General features: G+C 34.5%; 1 protein-coding gene across 1 annotated transcript in view; it reads right to left on the reverse strand.

The window, feature by feature from the left end:
- Positions 1–26,331, reverse strand: part of sog (short gastrulation) — a 456,679-nt gene that overhangs the window by 34,799 nt on the left and 395,549 nt on the right. The window contains exon 4 of the mRNA XM_069827830.1: positions 3,857–3,922. Within this exon, the coding sequence (XP_069683931.1) occupies positions 3,857–3,922 (66 nt within the window). The remainder of the gene's footprint in view (positions 1–3,856; positions 3,923–26,331) is intronic.

A 26,331-nucleotide genomic window follows, 5' to 3' on the forward strand; every position in this document is an offset into this window, starting at 1 on the left:
ATTATGGATTTTTAAATCACTCGCCCACTTTTATTGTTGTTTTCGGTAAATTAAATTTTCAAAACATTTTTTCTTTCTTTAAAATACCCTTTGATATGTGTGGAATGCATTGCATAACATCTTATGGGTAATTGTGCCCTTATCGGATGTTGAGACGTCGTTTTTAAACTTCCTGCGCTATGGATTTTTAAATCACAGGCCACCTTTTATCGGTTTCCAGTAACTTCATTTTTTTTTTTTTTTGCTACATTGCCAGACAAAATGGATATAATTTCTGAACTATTAAAGATACATGCATGAAATTTAGAACACACATTCTTTAGAGTATTACGAAACTTTTCTCTGTAACAGAATTTTGTTAATTGATTTCATTTTAAAAATACGTCCGTTTGTTTGCAAGAAAGGAAATCAGAAAATTGTTACTAAATTTTTATTGTTTATTTTACAAACGTAGGGACTAATATCAAAATTCTGTTACAGACAGTTTGTAGAACATACTTTTGCAAATACATTGCAAAAACTGTTTAAATCTACATCTTTAAAAACGGTTTAGATATATCGGTTTTAGTACAATCCTGCATTGGGTATATTTTTTTCTCAAATTTGGGCCCCCAAATAATTTTTTTTTTTCAAAATATTTTTATTTGGTTGAGTTGCCACAGCTATGAGCTCTCTACATACATACAATTAATAATTTACACCAAATAGGAAAAGTTTTAAAAATACCATCCTCTCCCCTTAAGGTTGATGTCATTATCTAATTCATGGATCACTACGAAATTTAATGTTATTATGAAAAATGGTAAAAAGGAGAATTATCACCACGAATACAGTAATCCTTTCCTTTATTTTCTATAGAAACAGCACTACATCTTGCAGTTATAGACCCAATTAGATCATTATCTAATCCTTAACAGAAATGTGACATTCATCGTTTTTCCAGCGAACTCTTCATTTGTAAACGACTTAATTTATCAGATTTAAATATTGAGATGTGGAACATGAGAAAATTTTATTTTCCAGTACATTTATTTTATTTATTTTTATTTTAGTAGGTTATTTTAGGACGCTTTACCAACATCTTTGGTTATTTAGCGCCTGAATGAGATGAAGGTGATAATGCCGGTGAAATGAGTCCGGGGTCCAACACCGAAAGTTACCCAGCATTTGCTCATATTGGGTTGAGGGAAAACCCCGGAAAAACCTCAACTAGGTAACTTGCCCCAACCGGGAATCGAACCCGGGCCACCTGGTTTTGCGACCAGACGCACTAACCGTTGTTCCACAGGTGTGGACTTCTCCAGTACAAGCCTCTTACACTCTATGATGCAAAGTCGTCTCTAAGGCCTATATACATGGAAGATTCCATGTCAAATCACATAAAAAGCAACTATTCTAATTCATTTTCATGATTACAGCAACTTATAAAAAATATGACAAAAGTGACACATACTTCCTCATTATTCGTGATCCTGCCTAGGAAATGGGCTCTTAATTCGGAAAAATCAATTTTCTGTTTTTGTTTGTTTCTACTTAAGAATTAAATTTTGAGCATTTAAAACAAAAGTTTGTTGTAAGTGAAAAAAAAAGAGAAAATTTTACAACGATTTCAATTTAATATTATGAACTGATTTTCTCTGGGGAAACGGCTTTAAAGTTAAATAATATTGAACGTAAAAATAACATTTTCGTTGTATTACAAACTGCTGTCACATCGATGGCCGTGTCATCACGTAGTTCAAATTTTGATCCAAATTATCATTCTAAGATCCAGAAATAATATTCTCACCCAAGTCAAGATTTTTTTATTCTGTAAAGTTATGAGTTCCGAATTGACGTCCCTTTTCCTAGGCATCGTCACGTAATTTATATTACGCGTTTACCATTTATACAGTTTATGTAGTTTATCTTGAGAAATAATTATTCTATAAACATATCTAAATTTCATAAGCATCCAAATAAAAAATTAACTTTCGTTTCTTGGTTACACAGGCATGCTTTATAAAATTCCATAATTAAGATATTTTACTTATAAATTGTAAAAATAAATTATGGGTTAAATTTCTATTTTCTATAGTTCTTAAGATACTAGAAACTTCATATTTTGTACACTTCATCCCCTTCCTGTAAGTATTCTTGCATATAAATTTCATTGATCAGATTAATAGTTTTTGAGTTATGCAAATAAAAAAAAAAACAAAGATTATACAGAGTGTTTCCGGGCTAGTGTTACAAACTTTCAGGGATGGTGGGGAAGGGCACATGTATCCATTTGAGATAAGGAACCCTGGTCCGGAAATGACTGAGTCGGAAGTTACAAGCAAAAATAGTCGTGTGGAAATGGAATTGTAATTTGGCACCACGTGCCCTCCGTCCCTTAACCATTGAAACAGACGTGGAAAGATGGTATCATCCCTGAAAGTTTGTAACACCACCTCGTAAACACCCTGTATATGCACTAAAAACAGAAAAAAGGGCATATTTTGAGATATAAAAGTCTAAATATGTGCTATTAAATAAATAAGACCAAAACATGCAAACATGCACGGAAAAAAGTACGATTATTTGTAATCGATGTCATGAAACAAATATTTGCAAAGTTTGAGAAGTGTAACAAACTTATATTTGCATGGAAATCCGGGCTCTGTGATTGTATCATTTTGTTACATTATTTTAAATACATGTTGTATATCTCGGAGTGCATTTCGAATCTAATCTCAATTGGGATACGCATATTAAATATACATGTAAGAGGCATTCTCTATTCTCCATTCACTAAAAAGATTGTATCATTATCCATCTAAATTAAAACAGACGCTGGTACAGACACTCATTCTACCTCACTTCGATTATTGCGACGTTTTGTTCAGTGATCTCAGGACTGATTCCGCTCAGAAACTACAGCGTGTTCATAACGCGTGCGACCGCTTCATTTGTAATGTTCGATACTTTGATCATATCTCACCTTCTTTCGAGAAGTTATCATGGCTTAGGTTACATGAAAGGAGAAATCTGCACTCACTTTGTCTCTTATATCGAATTATGCACACTTCATCCCCCTCTTATTTATTCGCTCATTTTCATACTCTCTCTCGCTATCATAATATTAATACTCGATCACAACGCGATAACACGCTAGAAATTCCACTTCACACATCGTCTCTGTATTCCTCATCTTTCACTGTTGCTACCTCTCGTCACTGGAACTCTCTGCCGCCTGAAGTCAAGGACTGCCGAAAATTGAAATCTTTCAAATCCAAGTTAGAAAATTATCTTATGACGAGTTGCCAAACTAACTTACTATTATGACAAGTGTTGTATTGCATGTTTCCACGTATTCACATTTTTTTATGTTCTAGTGATACTAAACTTATTTTATATTTTTGTTTTCATATTTTCCGATAATGGTATATCTCTAATGTGATATGTTGAGCTATATATAATCATAATTCTCCTTATTGTGTGTACTTAAAAATATTGTATTCACTGTATGCTTTGTACTGCCCTATTTTATTACTACTATTAGTATTATTACTATTATTATTATCATTATTACTATTCTTTATTATTATTATTATTATTATTATTATTATCTTCCGTCCATAGAAGTGAGTGTGCGCTGTCTCGGATTGCCCTGTGTTGTCTCTGCGGTGGCTGAGCATCATGCCGATCTCAGAGCCAGAAAAGACCGCATATTTGTGATGTACGATCAATCGACTCTCCCTCCCCTACCCGCAGTGGTGTGCAAGTCGCACAAAAGTGGAGGTTAAGCAGAGCAAGTAAGAGGGAAATAATTATTATAATCATGGTAATTATCACAATTAACACAGTATAACAAGAACGAGCCGGCACTCACGCTTCATGTTTTTCTCCTCTTCCTCGGGCGTGAGGATCGGTGTTGTGTCCTGCACCACATCTGGACCTGCAACAATTAAATAAAAACACGTCACCACATTTTGTGTACATCCAAGTCGTGATTATGTAACTACTGCACAAGCCGTGTCGCGTTTTTCATTCCTCAGGTATGGAGGTACAGTGCGACCAATAAATATAGCCTCTCTTACAAGGGAAGGGTTTCGGCTCGAACAGGAATTTCGTATCCGAAATTTGTATCTTTACATCTCTGTAAAGCTCCCAAAAGCATTCGTTTGTGTAATGTGTGGTTTCTCTGTTAGAGCACTGTACAAGTTGAGGGGTGGGGAGAGCACTGCACAAATTAAGGGGATGGGACACCTTACCTGTAAGCCTAGCCTAGCCTAGAAGCAAGTGCGAGTGGTAAAATATCTAAAGTCCATTTAAGAACATTTTTCTCCAACGTTCTATCTGAAAATATTGCAGCTAATAAAAAATGTACACTGTTGTGTGAGTCATTGAATGCGCACAAGGACACAACCTTAATAAATGAATCATTCCAAGGCTAAGACATGGAATGTATGATCATTCCACCTGAAAAAACTAAATATTTCCAGCCTCCGAATATCTACTGTATTTCCTTAGACAAGCATCAAAATCCACAGTTAATTCCCGATTTACCACGAAAATCGTCTGTAGCTGCATTTAGATTGGCAACAGGCCATGATTGTTTGGCCAAACACCTGCATAGAATTGGAATATATCAGTCCCCTAACTGCCCATTGTGCAACTCGAACCAAGAAATGGATTCGGAACACCTCAAAATCTGTGCTTCAGTGGCTGGTCATCATAATATCTTTGAAAAATATTGAAGTGCAAGAGGTCAAATGACTTTATTGTCAAACGCCTGGCATTAGAAAACAACAACAACATTTCCTTAGACAATACAAAATATATGCTCGGAGGATAACAGATTGCATAAGGACTCTTGCTGAGAATCCAGAACTTAACTTGGGAAATCGAGTGTTTATAATGAAAATGCACTCTGTTATTCATAACCAGTTGTCTGCTCCAGTATACTGCCTTATGCTTCAGTATTCCTGGCAGTCAGCTGGTTACGTGAATCCTGAACAAGTCTCGGACTTCAAAAATGTAATTCAGGTGGCATTTGATTTTTCAGCACTGGAGTGTGGTTCAGAAGATTGTTCAGGTGTTGCTTCTGTGTGTTGTGCTTATTGCTCTGCTCCATGCTGTTTCATGCATTTTATAGAGAATCCTCATGCACATTTTTAAAGAAGTGTATTGACCAATACCAACCAAACGGAGAGTTACACAAATGAATGCTTTTACGGACTTCATCACCATTGTGAGGTAACCCTCTGTACAAATTTTTAACCAAAAATTACTGTTCGAGCCGAAACCCTTCCCTTGTTAGTGATGCAAGAAGGAAAATTTTCCGCTGAAAACGTCCTGAATTGGAAAATTTTCGTCTATATTTTTCTAGAATAATATCGACTGACCAAATTTTAATTTCCTTCTGTTCCTTACTTACAACTTCAAGTACTGCACATGCATTTTTAGTTGGTTATTTAACGATGCTGTATCAACTACTAGGTTATTTAGCGTCGATGGTATTAGTGATAGCGAGATGAGGCCAAGGATTCACAGTAGATTACCTGATATCTGCCTTACGGTCGGGAAAAACCTTGGAAGAAACCCAACCAGGCAATTAGCCTAAGCGGAAATCGAACCCGCGCCCACTCGCAACTCCGGATCGGCAGGTTGATTCAGTATTCTCATTAATCACCAGCTTATCAAACCTATGTCGTAAGTCATTTAACCTTTCGAAGCAGTATCAATACTTACTTCGAAACAGCTCCACTGTCACATTTGCTTTACCATAACATTCATGTTGATTAAGAAACAAGCGTTGGCGAATTATTCTGAGAACTTTCTGATCTAATCTAAATTATCACAACACTATTCGCTCCACGTGTCTGATATATATTTATCATTTTAAAATAATTAGTTGTTGTTGATTGAGGGACACATTAATAGGGTTTCTGGTATGTCTCTTTATTTTTTGTAACACATTCAAATTTCCAGCCAGTCACGTATACCCACACCAAGTGCGAAGTTCTACGTTGTTTTGAAAATAGTGTAGGCCTATGACTATCCTGATCCGTTTTCAGCTGCGCATGTTAAGTTTTACAGTTTTCGTGTGATCGAGTAATACTAAAAATGTGTTGCGTAAATGGGGACATTTGAGCAGCAAATAGTTCAGCTACCGATATGGATAAGAGATAAGTAATAATTATATTAATTATAATACAATTATACCAGTTCAATAATACAACTTATCAAAATCAATCAGCTGAAAGAAATAATCACACAGCACATCCACATACGTAGAACACATCACAAACACCAACCACAACTACAGCAACATAGACACAGACATGAAAATTCTACATATAAAACCGAAAAACCAGAAACTAAACACACTAGAACAGTACGAAATATATAGACACACAAAAACACATCCACAATAAATCCTCAATACATAACTGAATTTCAGAACACACTATTTTGACTCCACACTACATAACATAAACGCACCCCGCAGCGAAACAACCGAAGAAACCGGAAGATGCAAGGACCTTAGTTCTGAAGATGATTAAGCTGAAACTAGTCAACTAGGTATTTATAAATTTAGTTCACAATTAACACGTGAAAGCGATCCTAAAAGAAATGCTTAATAAGGGAGAAAAAATAAAAGAAAATGTATCAGTAGAATTTTAAAATTAGCAAAATCAAAAGCTAGAAAATTGCTTAATGAAAAAAGTTTCAGAAAAATCTACGTATAATTATGAGCACTTATAAAACTTAGTAGTAACAATAATAATAATAATAATAATAATAATAATAATAATAATAATAATAATAATAATAATCCGTGGCGCTACAGCCCGTGAAGGGCCTAGACCGACCAGCCGGCTGCTGGCCTCATGCCCACATGCCGAAGCAGAGGTGGACGATCATCCAACCAGGATGGAGGTATCGTATGGTTAGCATGATGATCCCCCAGCCGTTATAGCTGGCATTCGCAACCGGATTTCGCTACCTATCTTAGCTCCCCAAGTGCATCACGATGCTGGGTGGGCACCTGTTCAATACAGTGGCCGAAATTTCATGAGAAAGTTTCTTCCCCCATGAGGACTCGAACCAGCGCGCATTCCGTAACGCGGGTCCTAGGCAGATGCCTTAGACCACGACGCCACGGCGCGGGACATAAAACTTAGTAAGATTGCTTAATAAGGAAAAAATAAGGAAAATTTATAATTTTATATCAGTACAATAAATAAAAAGAAAACTCAATAAGCCAAAAACGAAAATTTTCCGGAAATTTTTCATTAGTGTTTCACCATTGTATTTGTAATTTATTACAAACATATTCTTTTTTATTTCAATAATAGTCAAAGTAAAATTTGATGATTCTATTGTCGCAATTTAGTGATCACGGTAGTTTCAGCTGTTAAGGCACGAAACTTTGATGGTGCATAAAGACCATGATCGTCATTAACCAATTACTTATTCTATTCACGAATAGTACATTATGCAACGAGCCTATAATGGTAGTAATTAAGACGCGAGTATGTTTATGAAACGAGTGCAAGCGAGTTTCATAATTTTCATACGAGCGTCTTAATTACCATTATAGGCAAGTTTCATACGACTTTTTATGCTCGACCATATTTCTAACTTGAAAATATTCATAAGTATTCATGTTATTCTTATCTGACTGGGGAGCGGAACTGACCTTGTCCAATATCTCGTAAATTGTGAGATGTGCGCAGACGCGAAAGTATTGATTTTTTCCGAGGAATAAATGTCATTGACCTTGATATAATCTAGAGAGTAAAATAAACATTAATCTTGGAATAACCTTGAAATTGATTTAGACATTGAAAAACGAGATGAAAAATTGAATTTATTTGAATATTATTTACAATTAACGCTAATTATTATAGTAACAGAACATAACCTTCTGAGACAGTATTGGATTTCCAGCCTCCGTGACGTTTCGCTAGTTCTCTTTCGATTGCATATCAGAGAATAATCGATACTTGCGCTTTTATATTGCTACAATGGTGTTTTCTGATTGGTGGAACACCTGAACTTTAATGAATAAGTGTACTTTAATGAGGTCTGCTATCAGGTGTATAATTACTACATTTCGGTATGGTCGAGCATAAATATTATTATTAAATATCAAAAGGTTTTCATTTCCTTGGGGTAAATTAAAACTTCTAACTTTTCCACAGCTGTAATGAGTACAAAATAAGCAGGGAGATGTAGCCTACCAGAAGCAGACAGGCACTGAATTCAACACGACTTGAAAATTAAGTGTCTTAGACAAACAACGTGTAGACAGATTAAAGGAATCAGTGACGCGAAGAAATGCAACGGTGCAATAAAAAAGAAGAAACGTTTATTGTGGTGAAGCGACAGACGATGTGGTCAGCCGCCTTCGGCTCTGCGGGACCCTTCTCGAACACTGGCCAGGGCAAAGGGAACAGCGCTTCCTGGGCTTTCTCCTGCAGGGAGATTCACCACAATAAGAACTGTGTCATGCACAGTGATGTGACACTGAAGTAAAATGGAGGGTAATCGTTCATCTGGATCTTTACCAACACCATCACCGTTTTTAAGTCACTATCACCATCGAAAAAATCTTAATCTAAATTGTCAATGTTTATTATTACTACTACTACTACTACTACTACTACTACTACTACTACTACTACTAGTCTTCAGAAGGAAGTGAAATAGGAAGAGGAGTACGACAAGGAAGCCCTTTATCACCTACGCCGTTCAACACTTACTTGGAGGATTTAGTGAAGAACTGTTTTCAGAACATGGGAGGAGTGATAGTAGGAGGAAGAAGAATAAAGTGTATAAGATTTGCAGATAACGTCACTATCCATTGTCGTTATCACCCATTATTTTCATTATCCATGAACACTGTCGTCGTTACTATCCATCGTCGTCATTATCCATCAATGCTATCATTATTTTTCATTTCGTCACTATACATTTTTGTTGTCATACATTGCCATCTTTAACCATGAACACTGTCTGTCGTCATCCTTCGTCGTCGTTACTATCCATTGCCGTTACCAACCATCATTGTCATTACCAATAATCACTGTCATCACTATCACATCGTTGTCATCAAGATTGTAATCATTATACTCCGTTGTCATTATTCATTGTCGTTACCATCCATAGTCATTATCCATCATTACTGCCATCTTCAGCCTTTGATGTCATCCATTATCGTTTTCATCCATGATTGTACACTGTCATCATTATCCTTCGTCATCATTAATATTATCATTATCCTTCGTCGCCATTAACACTGTCATCATTATCCTTTGTCATTAACACTGTCATCATTATCCTTCATCGTCATTAACACTGTCATCATTATCTTTCCTTGTCATTAACAGTGTCATCATTATCCTTCGTTGTCATCAACACTGTCATTATCCTTCATCGTCATTAACACTGTCATCATTATCCTTCGTCGTCATTAATATTATCATTATCTTTCGTCGTCATTAACACTGTCATCATTATCCTTCATCTTCATTAACATTATCATCATTATCTTTCGTCGTCATCAACACTGTCATCATTATCCTTCGTCTTCATTAACACTGTCATCATTATCCTTCGTCGTCATTAGCACTGTCATCATTATCTTTCGTCGTCATTAACACTGTCATCATTATCCTCCGTCTTCATTAACACTGTCATCATTATCTTTCGTCGTCATTAACACTGTCATCATTATCCTTCGTCGTCATTAACACTGTCATCATTATTTTTCGTCGTCATTAACACTGTCATCATTATCCTTCGTCGTCATTAACACTGTCATCATTATTTTTCGTCGTCATTAACACTGCCATTATCCTTCGTCGTCATTAACACTGTCATCATTATCTTTCGTCGTCATTAACACTGTCATCATTATCCTTCGTCGTCATTAATACTGTCATATTATCCTTCGTCGTCATTAACACTGTCATCATTATCCTTCGTCGTCATTAACACTATTATCACTGTCCTTCGTCGTCATTAACCCTGTCATCATTATCCTTCGTCGTTATTAATACTGTCATATTATCCTTCGTCGTCATTAACACTGTCATCATTATCCTTCGTCGTCATTAACACTGTTATCACTGTCCTTCGTCGTCATTAACCCTGTCATTATCCTTCATCTTCATTAACACTGTCATCATTATCTTTCGTCATTAACACTGTCATCATTATCCTTCGTCGTCATTAATATTATCATTATCCTTCGTCGTCATTAACACTGTCATCATTATCTTTCGTCGTCATTAACACTGTCATCATTATCTTTCGTCGTCATTAACACTGTCATCATTATTCTTCGTCGTCATTAACACTGTCATCATTGACTCAATTATCATCATCTTCATGATCCATAATTCTGAAGTTAGTAGGTATCCATGAAGGCGCATGGAAGGCATGGAAATAGAACTCCATGTTTAAAGACCTCAGTACTAAAGTCGACGCTATTACTAGCTACAATAATCACATTCATTGCCATCACTCGTCATCGTCATCATTATCATTCATAATATTAGTGTCATTATCATCAAATCCATCACCGTCGTCTTTATCATCAAAATTATGACCTGAACGACGGCGTTCGTAATAACTATGCCATAATTAAATTGTTTTATAAAGGCTTGGACATACCGAATCTTCGCTCGAAATGTTCTGAATTAAAAAAAAAACCCTTTGGTCGAACGGACAGGATAAATCGCACGTTTACACAGCACAAAGATTGTGTAACCACGACCACTGGTTACGGAGTGATGTGTTTATAAATAAAGGAGAAACAAATACGCCATTTTACTACAAAAATAAAAGAGTCTGTTGAATGTAAAACATACTATCTCCCACGCTTGAGTGCATCAAGAGTTATTTTTAGACTTGTGCACAATGGAACAAGCTTTATTGTTTTTGTTGCAAGTCAACTTGTTTGTTGTACCAATGCGTGTCCAACCCTCAGGATGAGAACTACAAGAACAAAGAAAAATATAGTCTTCAGAGAACAGGACTGATGCAGGAAGCCAGACCGAGACACTGATTCAGCACGTATCAACACAACAATTATTATTTATTGTAATCTTACGTAACGTCGACGTCAAACCAACTGTCCATGTCAATTAAAGAAGCGTATGATAAATTGTGAATTTTTACATCTAATAAATTAGAACTTAATTAAATAAAGCAACATGAACATAATACATTTATCATTAAGCTTAAAAGGAATAATACAATTTTGTTTAAGAAATTAGTAGCCTTAGTGACAATAGTTATTTTTAGATAGTCATTCTTAATATCATATCTTTTAACACTAGGCAAACGTGTTAAAATTCACTGTTATATGATAGCGTGTGAAAAGTACTTTTAACACTAGGCGAAAAACGTAGGTTTCAGATGTAGTTATTAAGTTTTAGTAGAGGGTCGCGAAGTATCAGTGTTATTCATTTTCATATTTTGCGGAGTCGCGCGGCTAAAAAGTTCGTAAAAACACTCGGTATTGTATATTCGATTTTTGAACAGAATGTTACAATACGGAGACAACTACATCTATACTAATAATAAATCTGTAGCCGAAAATTTTCTGGTAATTTTCACTTTTCCAAAAATAATTGGTCCTAACATGTATAATTAACCATCCTGAAACCGAAAATCGCTTTTTTGAAATATTTGTTTGTATGTCTGTCTGTCTGTCTGTCTGGATGTTTATTACCTTTTCACGCGATAATGGCTGAATCGATTTATACGATTTATATGAAAATTTGAATATAAATTAAGTTCGTTGTAACTTAGATTTTAGGCTATATGGCATTCAAAATACTTCATTTAAAAGGGTGTTATAATGGGGCTTGAATTAAATAAATCTAATTAACTCACTTATTATTGCTTTTTGTGAAAAATGTTACATAACAAAAGTTTCTTTAAAAATGATTTCCCATAAGTTTTATTCTATGAAAAATTTTGATAGGACTGATATTTAAGGATATACAAGACTTAAAAAAAAAACAAACAATACAATACATTTTCACCCCCACCTCAGATTATAGCGTTGTTGTTCCTGCAATAACTCCTATGTGCAAAATATAAAATTTTTTAGTACGAAGAAAAAACACATTTATTCATTCCATGGCAATGGTACATAGGAGATCGTGAATTCGTACATTTTCGAAAGAAAGAAATATAATTACATACCACATATATGCTGTATCACTATTTAAGTTATTTGAAGGGTTCAAAGCCATAGTGGGCCAAGCGCCATTTATTGAAGACATAAAAAACAAAGGTTAATATTAAGTTATTACCGTAATTCAATGGAAACATATAGCAAGTAATATAAAGTATAGATACTAATACTAAATGATATGTCAATCTTCATTAAACTATGGTTGTATGTAATAACAATTAAGAAACATGTTAAAGGAATTGTCATTGCACCAAATGAATGGTCTTTGGATTAAAATGATCGCATTTTAATTTTTTTAAATACAATTTAAATTAAGTAACATATTAAACGATTTATCTTTCTATGAAACACGAATGTTCCCTGGATCAAATGTCCTATTTAATTATGTTATTACTTTATATTTATTTATGCTCGACCATGCCGAAATGTACTAATTATACACCTGGTAGCAGTCCTTTAATGCATGTCATTAAAGTACACCTACTCATTAAAGGTCAGGTCTTTCAGCCAATGACGACTCAGGTTACAACTGTTCAGCCAATGACAGGTCAGCTTTCTACCGTTATAAAACCGCAAGTATCGATTATTCTCGGATATGCAATCGAAAGAGAATTAGCGAAAAGTCACGGAGGCTGGAAATCCAATACTGTCGCAGAAGATTATGTTCTGTTACTATAATAATTAGCGTTAATTGTAAATAATATTCAAATAAATTCAATTTGTCATCTCGTTTTTCAATGTCGAATTCAATAATCAAGGTTATAATATTATAATATTATCAAGTTTAACGGGACTACGTCAAGGTCAATGACATTATTGTTCCTCGGAAAAAATCAATACTTTCGCGTCTGCGCACATCTCACAATTCACGACCTAGAACAAGATCACTTCCGATCTTGTCAGATACAAATAAAATGTATACATCTGAATACCGGTAATTTCAAGTTAGAAATATGGTCGAGCATAAAAAGTCGTATGAAACTCGCCTATAATGGTAATTAAGAAGCTCGTATGAAAATTATGAAACTCGCTTGCGCTCGTTTCATAAATATCCATACTCGATTCTTAATTACTATCATTATAGGCTCGTTGCATAATGTACTATTCTAACGGGTGCAGCGGAGCGCACGGGTACGGCTAGTAATAACATAAAAAGTAAGCTACACAACTATTAATATCGCTTAATAGTTACTATTATTTATCAGCCTTTTTGTTGAAGTTTAAAAAAAAATTGTACAATCTCAAAAAACAAAACAGGAACGGTAAATTTTCTTCGGTTGCACGCGAAGATCTCGTCCAGCGGCAGATTTTGGAAGGAGACCCCCAGTCACATTGCGAGAGAGAGGTTAAAAAACCCGATAGCAAAATCACGACTAAAAAATAACAACAACAAGACGAACGTAGAAAGTATCTGAAGCGCCATGCGAATGGCGCCAGTCGGGGCAGCAGTGTTGCCAAGTCCTCTTAAAACATTTCTAGTAGCCTGCCTGCCTGCCTTCCTGCCTATCTTTTTCTTTTTCACGAAACTGCTAAAGGCCATTTCGTAATAAGTCGTCGACTTTGGCAAGCGGCCAGCCTTGCTTCTGTATTTACGCGGACATAATTTTGAAAATATGAGCCGGCGCAGAATGATTTCTTGGGCTGCTGCATAAGTGCCGTCTTATTATTTCGCCTCAACCAGCTCTCCGCTCAACAAAGGGACGCCGTGCCACCGCGAAGCGAGTGCCAAGATTCAAAGAGTCGACTCGTTTCGTGAACAAGAATGCAGAGGAGTGAATGCACGCTTAAAAGGCACGTTCGTTAAAGGAAATTTACCGCATGCCATCTTCTCGTTAAATAGTGATATCCTGAACTAGCACCAACAGATAGCGCACGTGTACTATGAGGGATGCGCTTTGCGTGTGCATTTGTTTTTCGGTATATAAACTTTGAGGATATACGTAGTGTATTAGTATATTAAATACTCTTAAAAACAACTAAAAATGGCAAATTTTGTTATGTCCCTATATGTAAAAACCAGGGAAAGCTTTTTGTCTTCAATCAGGTCCCGAAATATTCTGAATATTGTTTATTGTTAATAAAATAACATTGACAGAAATACAATCTTAGTTCTTCCCTGAAGGAGTAAAAAACTCGTGTTCAGGGAGATATCTAAACACAAAGATAAACACAAAGATAATTTTTTGACACAAACTGGGTCAAGAAAAAAAAATTACAGGATTAAATTAAATTTAAAAATACAATTTCAATTTTAACAATTTAAGTCATACAAATACATATACATATTAAATCAATATATATTCTTTAAAAATTAAATTCCTAACGCTAATTTTGAAATTCCTGATACTAAAATTTTGCAAATCTGGGTATTTATGAATTATTTTATTGTATAACCTTGGACCAAAGTAGGTACCATGGCTCAGAGCTGTGCTTGTGAAACACTTTGGTTCCTCTAGTCGTATAAAATCGGATCTTTTAGTTCCATATTTATGATGATACAATTTGAATTTATTACGGTTTTTATGTATGAAGATTAATAAGGCAATATAATAAATCTGTTTAATTTTCAAAACATTAAAATCAGTAAACAAAAGCTCGGATGAGTAATCAATTGGTTTATTAAGGCGTATTTTAATGATTCTTTTCTGAATAAGTATTAGTGGAGTGAGATTAGAATTACAAGCATTTCCCCACCCTAAAATTCCATACTGGAGAATGGATTGAAATAAAGCTAAATAAATGAGACGTAAAATATTAACTGGTAAATATGACCGAAGTATAACAAAGATATAAATTGTTTTACGTAATCTATTGCATAAATATGTAATATATTTGTTCCATCGTAAGTGTTGGTCGATCGTAATGCCTAAATACTTAACTTCTGAGGATATGCTTTAAACCTTAAAAAATATAAGTAACTAAATTGTGCCTCGAAAGTGCTAGCTATTAAATAAAAGTAACTTCTTCAAGTAAGGAATTGTTGACTATAGTTTCATTTTGGAAGAGGAAAAAGAAAAATTTATAAAAATTATGCAACCTCGACAGCGAGCTATGTCAGCTTAGATTATATGCAGTAGTTGTAGGAGTCTCCGAATTTTACGCCTACAATAAACTCTCGATAAACTGGAATGTTTATTATCCAGGACGATCCCTAGTGAAATCCATTTCGTGAATAATGTTTTTAATGTACTGTACCCTAATTATTAAAGCCATGTTTTAAGTTTAAATTTTCAAAATCATCCCACACAGTATTCAAAACCGCATGTCCTTAACCTACAAAACACACTACTAATCGTGATACTATTGCGATCGTATTATATCATCCTATTAAAAATTGCATTTGATCTTTCTGCAACTACAGAAAAAATACAAGGAATTCAATCTCGATAGTCTCTTCCCTATAAAAAAAACACACATTGGTGGCTGCATATCCTGTTTTTAGCGTACGGTTCTTAAATATTAATTATTAAAGAGGGCAATATTCACTTTCGACATACTTCCTATTTTTTTATTCGTGCATATTGTTCTCAAAGTTCTCGTTTAGGTTCATGAACATTCAATTTACTCGTATTTATATTCTGCATACTGCAGATTTCCCCACCCATCTCGGGGAATCGCTCAATATTATACAGGTTTACTTTATTATTTATTGTAAATTAAATTAAATTATGAGGTAAGAAAATATTGAATTATATTAAAGTATACTAGGTTATACAAAATAACTGTAAATATAATTTTGACACGCACAGAAAACCGACAAGCGGGAAAACGTAATCAACGGTAGCATATGACAAAACATAGCCCTACAACATGTTGCCCCGCATGGAACGTTCCTGCCATCTGACGGTAAAACTTCGCATAAGATATCCCTAATAACACACAAAATAAGTACTAATCTGACACCTTGTGTGGTCCAAAAAAGTGTCGCAACCTTTACCTACTCTCAGAATTACTTATTCACATGAAGATATTAAATCCTCTTTTATTTGCGTATATGTGTGTCGTGTAGTTAATCCTTTATGAAACCCTGTGAGGCTGTGGTGTACGTAAGAAGGGGATTATCGAATTTGAACCCCCCCCCACCCTTAAAAAATACATATTTATAGTCGCGACGCTGTTATTCCCGGCGTGACTCCTTCTCTTTGCTTACGTCTTAGGAAGTGAAGGCTCTATAAAGTCTAGGTAGGTAGCAGAGTGCTGCATTGGAGTTAAATCGCTCGCTTGAACTCGGTCGAGTGTCGTACACTCGAGTGAGATACGATCGGTCGTGATACGCTCGTAATAAATAGAAGCACAGTACAAAGTCATCTCACCGACATGTCTTATCTTGTATGGAAGGCGACAGATAAGATACACATACTATGTTTTGCTCACACGGTAAAAAAAAAGGCTTTATTTTCTGCGTTTATAGCAAATGTTTAATGGAACAGTCAATGGAACGTACCAAAACAAAAACATGAAGTTATAAATAAAATAGTATGAAAAACTCCTACAGTTATTATTGCTAAATAATAATTATTCAATATTTGATTTACCACATTTATAATATGATAGGTCCATACGTAGTGTTCCGCCTATATACTGCGACAATGTAGAAACGTTTTACAAAATATTATTGATATAGCAGTAGATTAATAACAATATTAGTACAGACATAACGTCACAGAAAATATAATAAAACGAATAATCATGCTGCACAACTGTTACAGACACAAAGATTGATACACTAATTATTATAGATTATTATTATTATTATTATTATTATTATTATTATTATTATTATTACTATAAAACTTGATACAGTTCTTGCATTATCGTGATTGTGTTCTCCGTTTATAATAATTACATTTACAGTCAATAACATCTATCAGATGTGGCAAAAACAAAATCACTCCTGTGTGGGGGGGGGGAGGGGAAAAAAACTACAACATTTATATTACTATGGAGAGGTTAGTTAACACTGCAGAGTTTTGAAATGATAAACATCTATGATGTTACTATACAGTTCATCACTGTAACAAGAACGAATGTCTAACGCTCGGATGATACCGTTCGAGGATTTATCGCTCGTGACAATTTTACCCATCATGCATGTGCGCTACCTATCGGATTATGCTATGAACTACTTGGCGCTCGAGCGAAAACGTCCGATGCAGACCTCTGGTAGGTAGTATCGTTCGCCATTTTTGTTCTTTCGTTGCCGAGCTACCAGACGAGGAATCTATTTGCTACACCGTTAAACATTATCATGTCGTAGCTCCTATGATAATGAATCAAACGCACTGTAATTCAGCAAATAATTGAGCGGCAAATAACGTCCTCATGTGCTTTCTGCGAGCGCCAACGAAAAGAGTCAAAATGGCGGACGATTATATTAAGTATTTATCCAGCCTTAGGAAATGCATAACGTTTTCATCAGCGAATCACAAGACGCACACGTTTAAATGTATCCGACCTGCAACGTGATTGGCTGCCGGAAATTAGAGCGACGGGACTATAGATGTCAATATTTTATTTATTCATAATCGTTTTTCTTTCTCGAATTTTTCACTGACAGAGAAACAAAACATCCTCTCTTGAACTTAAAAAAGTTCATATTTAGATTTCAATATTATTTTATTCATAATCGTTTTTCTTTCTCTAATTTTTCACTGACAGAGAAACAAAATCTACATCGACATAAGGCATAGTCCTTCTACCTCTCCTTCAATTATAATTAGGCAGTGGAGTACGTAAGAAGGGATTACCTGATTTGAACCCCCTCTCTTGACCTTAAAAAAGTTCATATTTAGATTTCAATATTTTTTATTCATAATCGTTTTTCTTTCTATAACTTTTCACTGGCAGAGAAACAAAATCTACATCGACATAAGGTATAGTCCTTGTACCTCTCCTTCAATTATAATCCCTGTGCTTTGTGCTACGGCACGTTCGAACACGTATAACTTTCATACTCCATCGGCAAGTCTATCGTGTTTTCAAAAAGGAGTGCGTTATATGGCTGTAAAAATTTTTAGTAGCCTCCCTATCGATATAAAAAATGAAACTCAAAACATACAATTATTTAGGGCCAAATTAAAGAAGTACTTAATTTCTCACGCCTTCTATTCTGTAGGTGAATTCATGACATTCAATAACACTTCATGAAATTGATACTAAAACTTTGTGTTGTACTAGTACACTATATTGTAAATCTCGTCTGTATATATTTCATCTAGACTGTGACTATAAATTAAGATTTTATAATAGTATTAAGTTTTTTGACTTGTTCCATATTCTAGCTGTAAGCATGTATGAATATCATGGAATGTTAATAAATACAATACAATACAATACAATACAATACAATACAATACAATACAACAAGTTTCACATTGGTAGTGATAACACTGGTCTACAAAGAAAATTCAAGAAAAGTAATATGCGGATTTGGCTAAGTTCGGACTGCTGATTTCAAATCTGTAATTAGTTTTTTTTTTCTAGCACGTACAGTTTTTGAGATAATTAGGGGAGATGATAAACTGTCATCCATGTGAAAATGGTATAAATAACTTCTGAAAATTCTCTCTTTTTAAGCAAATAGAATACCTTACGTGCACAATTGTTAAACATTTTTATATTGTTTAATTCTCATCATATCCGCAGCAAGTTTGCCGTGTACTTCATTATATTAAATAATTGATACAACATTATTTATAACTAGCCGTACCCGTGCGCTCCGCTGCACCCGTTAGAAATAAATATAAAGTAATTACATAATTAAAATAGGACATTTGATCCAGGGAACATTCGTGTTTGATAGAAGGATAAATCGTTTTTTATGTTACTTAAATTGTATTTAAAAAATTAAAATGCGATCATTTTGATCCAGAGATCACTCATTTGATCATAAAAATTATTTTAGGAAATACAGGAAACGAATGCCTATCAAGTTTTCTGTGCATAAGAAGCTATTTTAATCTTACCTGTCCTCGATTCACTCAGAAGTTACTGTAATAACATTATAGCATTATGTCCATCTAGAGAAACTACACTTTCCAATGGTGAAATAATAATTAATTATACAAATCTGTTAATTTAGCTTCCGATATTACTTCATACAAACACAGAAACATTCTCTGTAGGCAATCTTTCATAGCTTTCGATTGTTGTCTAAGGCCCCTTATAGACGAAGTCATTTGTTTTTTTATGTCATTACACGGCCTTAGATAGTAATTATTTTAATTTTAAAACTCATTTATCTCATTAAATATCAGTCCTATCAAAATTTTACAAAGGATAAAACTTATCGGAAATGATTTTTAAAGAAACTTTTGTTATGTAACATTTTTCACAAAAATCAATATTAAGCGAGATATTTCGATTTATTTAATTCAGGCCCCCTTATAACCCCCCCCCCTTTTAAATAATGTAATTTCAATGCCATATAGCCTAAAATCTAAGTTACAACGAACTTAATTTATATTCCAATTTTCATCGAAATCCGTTCAGCCATTATTGCGTGAAAAGGTAACAGACAAACAGACAGACAGACAGACAGACAAAAATTTCAAAGAAGCGATTTTCGGTTTTAGGGTGGTTAATTATATATGTTAGGACCAATTATTTTTGGAAAATCGAAAATTACCAGAAAAATTTCTGCTACAGATTTATTATTAGTATAGACTAGAAATCATCTGTGGATATGATTTCATACAACTTCCCCCATTTGCCAAAATTCGTCCAACTTGCAAATAGCTGGTTTTGCAAACTGGCTACTCACATAGAAATTACGGAACAACGACACTATAATCTGAGGCGGCGGTGGAAATGTATTGTATTGTTATTTTAAAACTTTTGCATATCCTTAAATATCAGTCTTATCAAAATTTTTTCCGGAATAAAACTTATCGGAAATCATTTTTAAGGTAACGTTTGTTGTGTAACATTTTTCACAAAAATCAATATTAAGCGAGATATTTCGATTTATTTAATTCAGGCCCCCTTATAACCCCCCTTTTAAATAAAGTATTTTGAATGCTATATAGCCTAAAATATAAGTTACAACGAACTTAATTTATGTTCCAATTTTCATCGAAATCCGTTCAACCATTATCGCGTGAAAAGGTAACAAACATCCAGACAGACAGACAGACAGACAGACAGACAGACAGACAGACAGACAGACATACAAACAAACATTTCAAAAAAACGATTTTCGGTTTCAGGATGATTAATTATACATGTTAACACCAATTATTTTTAGAAAAGCGAAAATTACCAGAAAAATTTCGCTTACAGATTTATTATTAGTATAGATAGATAATAAACTGTCACAGTAAATGAACTTATATAATATGCATTCAATAGTTACAGCGATTAGTCGCCTTTAGTGATGGAGGAAATAAATTAAATACCGATATATTGATATTGCAAACCTAATTTCGATAAACGATATTTGTCGCAGAAAATATTTCGATATATCGAACGATTATCGATATATCGCTATTTCGTAAGAAAATTGCATTTTCAGGCGTACATTTACTGTATTACAATAAAATCACTTAAATTTTAATATTCCTTTGTACCAATGAAATTAACTCCATAACAGTCAAAAGCATAAATGTAAAATTGTAACAATAAACAATACATTTTTAATACCATATGATGTAGGTCCTAACATAATCAAAATTATGGTGGAAGCAAGGGCGCTTAGAGTTAAGTGAACTCTACATGGTTGAGTATTTGATATTGGAACACGATTCAATTATTCTAATGTTATATAGGATTCAATCCAGGACACAGATATAATGCTCTTTTCTACCTAACAACGTAATCATTTTTAAATGTAAGTAAACAGTACTTAGAATGTTACAAGTTTTAACAAACTTCACAGTTAATTTGATACAATCCTTCTATAGTAGGTTCCCATTGCAAGTTATTGTTACACTCCAACATTCCAAACAACAATGGTGATGATTATAGGGATAGAATTTTTATGCACTAAATGATATAATAATGTCAGTAATAGGTTGTGCATAGAAATCAATCGGTATTAAATTCTTGTTTCTCTTTCCATTTCAGAATCTATATCTATACTAATAATAAATCTGTAGCCGAAATTTTTCTGGTAATTTTCGAGTTTCCAAAAATAATTGGTCCTAACATACATAATTAACCACCCTGAAACCGAAACTAGCATTTTTGAAATTTTTGTTTGTATGTCTGTCTGTATGTTTGTTACCTTTTCACGCGATAATGGCTGAACCGATTTATATGAAAATTTGGAATATAAATTAAGTTCGTTGTAACTTAGATTTTAGGCTATATGGCATTCAAAATACTTTATTTAAAAGGGGGGTTATAAGGGGGCCTGAATTACGTAACAAAAGTTTCTTTAAAAATGATTTCCGATAAGTTTTATTCTTTACAAAATTTTGATAGGACTGATATTTAATGAGATAAATGAGTTTTAAAATTAAAATAACGATGCCACCTATTGGCGTGCAATGAAATAGAAACAAATGACTTCGTCTATAAGGGGCCTTGGACAACAACAATCGAAACAGGGGATTTGGACATCAAAATCGAAAGCTATTAAACATAGCCTATATAGAACGTTTCTGTGTTTGTATGAAGTAATATCACAAGCTAAATTAACCGATTTGTATAATTAATTATTATTTCACCATTGGAAAGTGTAGTTTCTCTAGATGGACATAATGATATAATGTTATTACAGTAACGTCTGAGTGAATCGAGGACAGGTAAGATTAAAATAGCTTCTTATGCACAGAAAACTTGATAGGCTATTCTGTACATTCGTTTTCTGTATTTCTTAAAATAATATTTATGTACACTCATTTTAATCTCAGAGAATTAACGAACAACGAGAGTGTATTGATTTAGTATGCAGTAATAGTACGTTAGCTTAGCAATCCATTATTTTATAATTCAAAATTTAACTATGCTCAATTGAATCGTGTTAAAATACATAAAATATATATGCAATAAATGCAATGCAAAAAAAATTGGGTAATGAGCCAAGCAGATTATCTTGCGCTGTTGTAAAAGTTGTTCCCTGGATCAAACGTGCTATTTTAATTATGTAATTACTTTATATTTATTTCTAACAGGTGCAGCGGAGCGCACGGGTACGGCTAGTGATATAATAAGGAAACAGAATGTCAGTAATAGGTTGAGCATAGAAATCAATCAGTATTAAATTCTTCTTCCTCTTTCCATTTCAGAATATAGAAATAAAAGTTTTGATATCCGTTTTGAGGTCAGACGGTTCTCTTTCAGGGTGGGAGTTGCACATGCCTTGGGAAACATTAATAACAATACAATATTAAGACAGCAGTACGTACATAAACCTCCCGTCTATCTACTTTCGCAAACGTTGCATATTAAACAGTGTTAATTCGAATTCCAGTCCGGCCAATTAGAGTACGGTATTGATTGTACTGGATATTTTAAGGTTACACTAGCGAATAGGGATTATAAAGAATGGACACTTCGCGTCGGTACCTTTGATGTAGCCGGACAGATTTCAATGACCTTCAAGCCAGCTAGAGCGTGAGATTCTGCTTTCTCCCTAGAGTTGGCGCTGACATCACACCAGCTAGGAGTCGACACAGCGGAAATTTAACACACATAATTAATACATCTAGGTACATTATGTACTCAAATAAAATAAATTGGATCCATAAAATAATAAATCAGTCATTAACTGTAATGTCTAGACTCCTTTATAATGAGAGTTGAGACGTTGACCCCAACAACAATTAAAATATGTAATGATTTGATAGCACTGAAAATGGAAAAACAAAACTCTTATGAGAAGTAAAACCATATAACTATATTATATTATATACAAATATTAAACGAATTCGATACTTAATTTTATAATGTATATTATTTTATAATATAATTCATTATATCTGAAATATAAAAAATTATTATTACAACTAGTTTGCCACTGAGAAATAAGGAAAAGCTGTTAACTTGAATTTATTTGAAGCAGAGCGTTACTGGATTATGCAATAAGGTAGGCGATGTTTGGATCCTGTGTCTCAACTCTATACTCAATTATTATCTTAGCGTATGCTCGATTACACTAACCTCTAGCGCTTGAAAGTGGAACTAAACGCCGGCGCACAGAGAAACAAAACACAGGAAAATTTGCTCAGTGTCCATTCTTTATAATCCCTATTCGCTGGTTACACAATTATGTAACTGTCCACATTCATTAGCGCCATCTCTCGGGAATTATCGGAGTTGTCTAGTTTGTTGAATTTTGTTGTTGTTGATAATGATAATAATTCCACAAAAAAGGATAAATTTATGAGAAAACCGATATATTGAATTAAATTTTTGATTACGATATATCGATACGAAAAATCGGTATTTCGTAAAAACCGATATATCGTTTTTATTAGGTTATTTTACGACGCTTTATCAACATCTTAGGTTATTTAGCGTCTGAATGAGATGAAGGTGATAATGACGGTGAAATGAGTCCGAGGTCCAGCACCGATAGTTATCCAGCATTTGCTCATATTGGGTTGAGGGAAAACCCCGGAAAAAACCTCAACCAGGTAACTTGCCTCGACCGGGAATCGAACTCGGGCCACCTGGTTTCGCGGCCAGACGCACTGACCGTTACTCCACAGGTATGGACTATATAATTCGATATGAAAGGTTTATTCCGCAAAGAGCTGGAATTTATTTTTCAATTTAACAGTTGCCAAAGTAGATAAAAGTTCAGTCAGGTATAAACAACTGTGGCTATTCAAAGGTGCTTTACGTTCGGGACTTCGGGAGTGTCGAAACACTCACAAGCAGTCTTTACTTCAACGACGCGCGACGTATAGAACATTGTCGTGCGGGTTTTCGGCTTTGCGGGCGCTGTTAAGGTAAGCATTCACTACATCGTATCGCACGCATCGGACGAATCGCACGGATCGGAAAAAGACAAACTTTGCTGTAATTGTTATGTAACCGCGTTCACTACATCGTATCGCACGCATCGCCTCTCGGCAAATCCGTCCACGTTTCTCGGATGAGCAACTTTTTCGTTGCGTGCGATCGTGGCCTTCTTTAATAAATCAATTTTAATTGGTCAACTGTTACTATTATGTTGTGCCATGTTTAGTGTCGCGCCAAAATGACAGACGGAAAACTTATTTCGCGTGTAGAAAATTGAGAAGAATTATATAATTTGAGGCGTTCCCATTACAGTAATCAAGTCGTTTCTTGCAAATATATTATGTAACCAATATTTATTTCGTTTCTTCCTTTTCAATTAAGACGCATGAAGCAATTACAAATTCTTATTCGCTAACAGACGTAATTAATAGACCTAACCTCAACTCCTCTGCTTTCAGCAATGTCAATATCGTACGACGTCATGTTTTAAACAGCTGATAGGGGAATCCGATGAGGCGATGAGGTGAACCCGTTACAGTGAACGCACTGCACTTAAAATATCCGTTGCGTGCGATTCGTCCGATGAGTGCGATACGATGTAGTGAACGCTTACATTTAGTCTTGCTTTCTCGATCGTTGTTCATCTCTAGTAGGAGGCTTTAGGTAACCAAACGCAGGCTTTAGTGATAATACTGATCACCACTGGAGGGCCGTGGTGAAATAAATCTTTTTATTTTCTTTTATCGTCGTTGTTCCTGCAATAACTCCTATGTGCAAAATATAAAATTTTTCAGTAGGAAGAAAAAAAAAACACATTTATTCATCCTATGGCAGCCCTACATAGGGGATAGTGAATTCTTACATTTTCGAAACAAAGAAATATAATTACATATAGTAGATCTTATTATTTGCTGTATCACTATTTAAGTTATTTAATAGAGCAAAAATCTGAAAATCGATAAATATGTCACATAGGAGTTATTGCAGGAACGACGACGTTATGTATGTCATGATGGTGTTTGTAAACATTACACAATTCATGCGTATTAGTACGGAACTTTTCTTACAGCGTGCATTAACATACTCAACTGGCATCGAACTGTGTTTAAATGCAGCTGTCGCGCTTAAATGACGTCAGGCTTACATAATGAAAATTTTGGCGTTTACTAATTTCTCGTTATGACGGGAACTCACATTAAAAGAATTTGCTGATGTGCATTTCATTTATGGAAGAGCAAAAGAAAGAAAAGCTACAAGTCAAAATATAGTATAATCGCTTAATTTACGATGCCAACTAGCTTAAACCATATTTATGAGAGTTCACCAACGTTGGCTTTACGAGAGCTGGACTCGGGACGGGTCCCAATGTGCGCGATGATCGTCAAGTCCGACAGGTGGCTTGGGCGGCATTCGTGAATCCGACGCTGACAGGTCGAAAATTATGCCTAAATACTCGTATTTAACTTCAGAGGACTCCGTAATAATCGGCCACTTACATTGATTGATTTTTTTCTTAAATTTATGTTAAATATAGAAGCTATAGTTTGTTGATCTTACTAACAAAAAGGACCATGCGAAATTTCATGCAATTATCTTAAAAAATATTGGAAAATATGATTTAAACAGTTTTGAAAAAATGAGCCATGAAATTATATATTGCTGTGTGGTACTTTTTTCCCTTGCTGTTATTTATACTCGCTTTAAAATCTTTGGTCATATCGCGAGTTAATCTTTGGTTGAAATCCGAAGGCCTGTATATTATTGTTGAGACTGGTTCTATTGTGAACTAGATGGCGACTGTATAATATGTATTACTGATTTGTTATGAATATGATTTCGGTGATGAATGAGGCCGGTGATTTTCAGGGATGTTGTGGCCCGAATTTCCTGGCATTTGCCTTACGGATGAGGAAAAATCCTGAAAAACCTCAACCAGGAAATTCAACCCGACCGGGAATCGAATTCGGGCCCTCTGCGTAAGAGACCAGCATGCTGACCCCTACATCACAGAGGTGGTCCGTGTGGTGTTTGTAAGGCAGGACATTTTAATGCATATCTTGGTTAATTTTGTAGAGAGATATCTTAAAATTTCTTAAATGGACATAAAGATAAAAATTCATCTTAAATTACTGTAAGAAAAAACGAAAAAAAAATATATATATATGGGAGGACATTTTAATGCATAATATCGTGGTCCATTGTAAGGATATCTCAAAATCTCTTTCGCAGTTATA

This window comes from Periplaneta americana, chromosome 6 (assembly GCF_040183065.1).
Source record: "Periplaneta americana isolate PAMFEO1 chromosome 6, P.americana_PAMFEO1_priV1, whole genome shotgun sequence".
Lineage (NCBI taxonomy): Eukaryota > Metazoa > Arthropoda > Insecta > Blattodea > Blattidae > Periplaneta > Periplaneta americana.